Source organism: Podarcis muralis, chromosome 5 (assembly GCF_964188315.1).
Source record: "Podarcis muralis chromosome 5, rPodMur119.hap1.1, whole genome shotgun sequence".
Taxonomy (NCBI): Eukaryota; Metazoa; Chordata; class Lepidosauria; order Squamata; family Lacertidae; genus Podarcis; species Podarcis muralis.
The window spans coordinates 96,179,119-96,185,402 of NC_135659.1; the positions used below are offsets into that span (position 1 = coordinate 96,179,119).

The 6,284-nt window shown below is 41.3% G+C and overlaps 1 protein-coding gene across 1 annotated transcript in view; it reads left to right on the forward strand.

Moving 5' to 3' along the window:
* The window catches only part of ZBTB46 (zinc finger and BTB domain containing 46), a 56,738-nt gene that overhangs the window by 41,877 nt on the left and 8,577 nt on the right, over positions 1 to 6,284 (forward strand). Inside the window, exon 5 of the mRNA XM_028735491.2 lies at positions 3,864 to 4,039. Coding sequence (XP_028591324.2) covers positions 3,864 to 4,039 — 176 coding nt within the window. The remainder of the gene's footprint in view (positions 1 to 3,863; positions 4,040 to 6,284) is intronic.

Here is a 6,284-nt window from a genome sequence, read left to right on the forward strand (position 1 = left end):
TGTGCCCCTGAAAGACCAGGTGCACAGCCTGGGAGTCATTTTGGTCTCACAGCTGTCCATTGAGGCGCAGGTTAATTTTGTGTCCAGGGCAGCTGTCTACCAGCTCCATCAGGTACGCAGGCTGAGACCCTCCCTGCCCATCAGATGTCCCATTAGATGTCAAGGAAATAAGCAGCTATCCTATTTTTAAAAGACATCTGAAGGCAGCCCTGTTTAGGGAAGTTTTTAATATTTAATGCTATATTGTTTTTAACACTCGATTGGGAGCCACTGGGGAAACTCAGCCAGATGGGCGGGGTATAAATAATAAATTATTATTATTATTATTTTGTTTGCCACCTTGATTTTTCCTGCAGACTCCCAAACTTGGACCATTAGGACCCAAATCTTTGGTACTAGCAAATTTGGTTTCGTAAAATTTATCATTTTTATTTGTAAAAAAAACTTACACTCTGCTCTTTGTCCTGTGACTCCAGGTTAAAACAATAATTTCATAAAGTAATAAATGTTAAGAACAAAATCATAAGTAACACACATAATAGAATAAAACCAGCCTTTCACTTTCCTGAATTTAAGCGTCCCACTACCTTAAAAAGCCTGATGAAAAGACAAGTCTTCAGCTGGTGCCTAAATCTGGATAATATTGGTTCCAACTAAACCTCTAGAGGGGAGCATGTTCTCCTACAGGGGTGCTATTATGGAGAAGGCCATCTGGGTTTAATCAAGGTTTACCATCATGATTTAATATGTGATATTTTAAGATAAAGCAGTACAGAAGAGAGTGAATATTTAGATAAAAGAAATATTCTGAAATCTTAAAGACTAATAAATTTATTATGGCATTATGCCATAATAAAATTTTTAGTCTTTAAGGACTTTGTTGTTTTTGCTGTTGCAGACTTACATGGCTATCCCTCTGGAAGTTGTTAATTTAAATAGATGATTACCTTTCAATAAATAAGATCCAAGCTGCTGTTTTCACCTGTTTAGTTAGTGCATATTTCACTTCCAACCTTATTTGGAGGGGGAAGCATTTACCCAGCTGCTCTGTAGAGTCTGTTGGCAAATTAGACCCCGGGGCTCTCGTTACTGCAGTTTCCCTAGAGTCTATCTGAGTGCTCATCTCTTCTAAAAGCAGGACAACAAGGAGAAGCACTACTGAGAGTCCAAAAAATTATGTGAATTTTTCATCCAAAATATTCACAAAGTCACAAAGGGGAGTACTAAAATCCCGATATTTAATTGGGATTGTGAGCTATATCGTGTATAGAAAAATAATTTAACACAAGATATTGTTTGCTGTTGCTAGTACACTCTCTCTGTTTGCAGCAGTGAAAATGATTTATAGGTGGTTGCAATTAGATAAGTGTGCAACCCTTTTCTTGTTTTTTGGTCAACGCGCGATTCTGCATTTGAAAGGTTAATAGCGATGTTACCCCACAAGCGCTATTTCACTTTGGGACTAGTCCAGGATTATAAAATGAGGTCCTGCATGCAGTCATTGGTGTGTTGCATTTACGGTTCACTGACTCACAGCAAGTTATTTCTGGCCTGATTCCAAGCATCAGGTCATTGTTGCTAAGGCGAGCTCTGCCTGAACTACCAGGCACCTGCACATAGAACAAGTAACAGAGGATGTGCTTTAGAAAATAGTTCCAGTTACAGATAGGTAGCCGTGTTGGTCTGCCATAGTCAAAACAAAAAAAATTCCTTCCAGTAGCACCTTAAAGACCAACTAAGTTAGTTCTTGGTATGAGCTTTCGTGTGCATGCACACTGTGTATCTGAAGAAGTGTGCATGCACACGAAAGCTCATACCAAGAACTAACTTAGTTGGTCTTTAAGGTGCTACTGGAAGGAATTTTTTTTTGTTTTGACTTTAGAAAATAGTTACTTCTTTTTCTTGGTGTTTCATCAGAACTTGGAGATACAGTACTGACAATCTTCAGCTACAGCAAAGTATTTGACAGTCCCACCAGAAAAACCTTTCTGATGAAGCTACTTCTTGTTTCTGCAATGACACGGTGATATCTGTATGGGTCTCTAACCAGTACAAAGGTGTTGCAGCTTAAATCAATACATTTGCTTGTACAGAATTTCAGACCTTGATACTATCCTGTCCTAATAGGAAGCATCTGCTGTTGAGATTTTTTTGCTAATTCCCGCTATTGGGTATTAGTACACACCACAGCAAAATATTATTGGGTATATGCTTACTTCATTCTTGGAACTGGCCAGGCCTTCTGGGCTTCACTATAGCCTAGCATGCACTGAGAGGGCAACCCTAGGCTAGAACATACCCAGTATTTTTCCATGGCTGTATGTTACAGGGGATTATTAGTTGTGTAGGTAAAGATTGATTCAGGTGGTTTTCCCCCCAGGGAAACTCATCTGCTTCCACTGGCATTTATTCATATTTTAAAAAACAGAATACCCTTTGAATTAGTGATCTCCCTGGTAAATCTTGGAAGCTTATTGGGGTTCCCAATATATTGTGTTATGAAACTGTGCAGGTTGATTGAGATGAATCTCTGTGGCACAGTGGGTCAGTGCATCTGGCTGTTAACCATAATGGTTTGCCAGAAGCAGCTTAGTCATGCTGGCCACATGACCCGGAAGCTGTACGCCGGCTCCCTTGGCCAATAAAGCGAGATGAGCGCCGCAACCCCAGAGTCGGCCACGACTGGACCTAATGGTCAGGGGTCCCTTTACCTTTACTGGTGGTTGGAGCCCACCCAGAGACAGTGTTCGAAACCTCCGTTGTTCTAGGCGCATTCTGCGACCGGGAATTTCATTAGTGCCAGCACTTTCTGAGCTCTGGGCACAGTACTGTGCCTAAGATTTCAGATTAAAACTGCAGAGTAGGAAAAAAAAAGGAGGACCTTTTTCTGCCTCCCCACTTCCAGCTACTCTCTGAAGACTGGAGAAGAGACCCTCTTGAGAATATTAGGGGAGTGGGCTGGGGAAGGACTATTCCATGTGAAAAATGAACATAATATTTTAGCTGCAGTTCATTCATTTTCAGCTTTGTACTTCTGTAATAAAAAAGCGCGCCTAGACATTCCATTGTTGTGCCCATAACCTAGGTTTAAGGTGCCATTTCGCTCCTAGCTTTCATATCTCTGTTTCTAATGCTGCCCAAGGATGGTTGTGTGCAGGATTCCTGTATTGCAGGGGGTTGGACTAGATCACCCTTGGGATCCCTTCCAACTCTTCCTTTCTATGATTCTGTGAGTACCATTTTTGTGAGGGCCTTCCTGAACCCATGAAATACGCCCCCATTAAACAGAAGAGCACAGCTTGTCTTTATAAGAGTTGGCCAACTTTCCATGAGGAAAGACAATGAACCTTAACTTAGTGTTAGTCTATTTATAGAGGGTTACGTCTCTATAAGAACACTTCAGTGGTATACAACAACAAAAGGAACAACAATTAAGACGCCCAGTGCATACTTCCTGCTCTGTCACATCATTCTGTTCCATGTGGAGCAGTTTTTCTGTGATTCATCATTGTGATAGTTGTATCTGTCTTTATAATTGTATATTTTATTCTTGTAACCCACCATGGGACATTATGGTGAAGGGTGGGTAAGAAATCTTATAAATCAATCAATAAATGGAATTCTAGATAAATATGGGAATGGGCCTGTAAGTATGGGAATGGCGTGTGAGTCTATAAGGTTACAGCAAGAATACTAAAAACCCTGCTACAAAAGAAGTTTCTGGAGCTTTGCCCTTTGTGCCCTTGATTCCCATTAGAAGAGTTTTTCTATTGGTCTGTTGGATAAGCAGTTAGTTGTGCGTCTGCTGAAGAACAGGACTGTGCTAGAGTTGTAACCTGCACTGTGTTGTGTTTCTCTTCCAGTAAACGAATTCACGGTGATCAGAAAGAAGTTCAAATGCCCCTACTGCAGTTTCTCAGCCATGCACCAGTGTATCCTGAAGAGGCATATGCGATCCCACACTGGAGAACGACCCTACCCTTGTGAAATTTGTGGGAAGAAATTCACCCGCCGGGAGCACATGAAACGGCATACCTTGGTAAGTTTGGAGCCTTTGGAGTTGCTCCGAAGGGCAGGGGGCACCTGGAAAGCACAGAAGTGGTTTGCGATTGAGAACATGAAACGTGGTGTTTTATGTGCACATGTTCCTTTCTCTGTCCGTGAAAGGAGGAGAAAGTGAAAGTGAACTTTCAAGGCTTTGTTCCTCCCATTTTTGTGGACATTGCATGGAAAGAAGGAATCAGCTGCTTGGGGAGCCCATGTGGTTCTAAGGAAGAAGACATGTTTTAATTCAGGGAGATGGGATGGGTCAGTTGACACTGGGTCTCTTACAACAATTCTGTGTTTGGACACTGTCCATATGAAAGAGTTTGATACCAGTCATAGAAATGTAAGCCAGATCTTTCTTGTTGCATTGCTGCTATGCTTGTTGACCCTTGAGCCAAGTGCATGATGGATTTTCTCACTATGAGGTGTCTTGAAGGGAGGTGTATGTATATATGCTGTCCTGCTTTTTCTTATGGGCTGTTGGGCCCAACTAATTGTCATGACAGATGACAGTGATGTTTGTTAAAAGTCTGTAAGGATGTAAAGAAACATCATTGTCAAGCTACATATCGATCAGCTGGCAATAAAAATGATTTTTAAGAGGCTGCATGCTCCAGAGCATCCACATATCCTAAAAAACAATAAGGCAACTTCAAATATTTCTGTGTGGACCTTATTCTTGCTCTTAATGTATTTCAATGCTGTGTGCTCCTGCCCCTCCCACAGCTGAATCGCACATCTCCTGTGTTAGAACTAGCAGTTAACACACTCACACACCCACTTACATTATTTGGGTGCAATATATTGTACTGTTATCCTCAGCTGCACTAATGCCACCTTAAGATTCAGCAGATTTTCCCACCTTCTAGAAAGGCATTGGCTAATATTGGTCAAGTTAGTGGTTCCATAATTTGCTGTCTGAAGCCCAAGTGAAATTTGGGTTCTCTTATTATCAGAAATACAGACCGAACTGTCTCTTTGGTAGAGCTGGTCTTTAAACATTTTTTACACCTTTTGGTAGGAGGATTGAAGGATAGAAGCCATATACTTGAGTAACTAAGCTTTTGGTTGTGAAGGGAAAATACGCACTTCCTTCTGTGCAGTCTCCAAAATATACATCAGGCCGTACTTTCTGCAGACAACCTGTCTTTCTCCCAGCTGCCTCCTGATAGGACTTTCTTTTCCCCTTTGAGGAGAAAGTGTGTTATATAGTCAGCTGATACACCTCTGGCTGCCTAAGGCAGGTGCGAATGCTGCATCTTAGTTTGCCAAATGGCGGCATTTATAGACAAGATGGGCAGCTAGCCTGCACTGCTGAAGCAGCAATATTGAAGGGGCTCCTGTTATCTGTTGCCATAGTACCCAAAAGCCCACTGCCTTCTCCTTCCTTCCGTGAATGCTTGTCCATTCGGATGAGTGCCCAGCCATCTGGTCGTGGGACTGGTTGCTCCCTGAGATGCCCCTTGATTTGCATCCTTTGGGCTGGAGTTAGTCATATGCCACTCAGTAGCCCCAGAGCTTCATCCAGCTATTCTTTCTTTCTTTCTTTCTTTCTTTCTTTCTTTCTTTCTTTCTTTCTTTCTTTCTTTCTTTCTTTCTCTTTCTTTCTTTCTTTCTTTCTTTCTTTCTTTCTCTCTCTCTCTCTCTTTCTTTCTTTCTTTCTTTTCCTTCCTTCCTTCCTTCCTTCCTTCCTTCCTTCCTTCCTTCCTTCCTCTCCACGGCTTGTTCTTCTTTAAATTGTAGTTTGTTGTTACATAGTACCAGGGATGGGGAGGAACCCTGCACAAGGAACAAATGTGGACTTCTTGCACTGTTTTATTTGTGTCGTTTCAAATGTTATTTTATTTAATTTGTAGGTTGCTTTGCCTTACGAGGCTCAGGGCAAATAATAACCATTACATTTGAAAACAAAATGCAATTAAATTAAAATAATCTCCCCTAGTTTAACCCTAGACACTAAATCCTAGCTCAGAACAAACATTGATAGGGTACTTCTTCAAGATTATAAAAACCAAACCTCCACTTTTTAGTCACTTTTGGCAGTATGTGAGTGATGACTATAAATGGGCACACAGACGGGAGATTGTCCATTTTGAATTTTTGTTATGAACCTTCTAGTGTTAAAATGAGCATTGCCTGGCCATCCTAATCTGTGCAAGGGTAACTAAAATACAGCTTCTGAAACTCATAGCCTTGTTTAGAGGCAACACAGTGGCATGTTCTGCTTTTATGCTTTC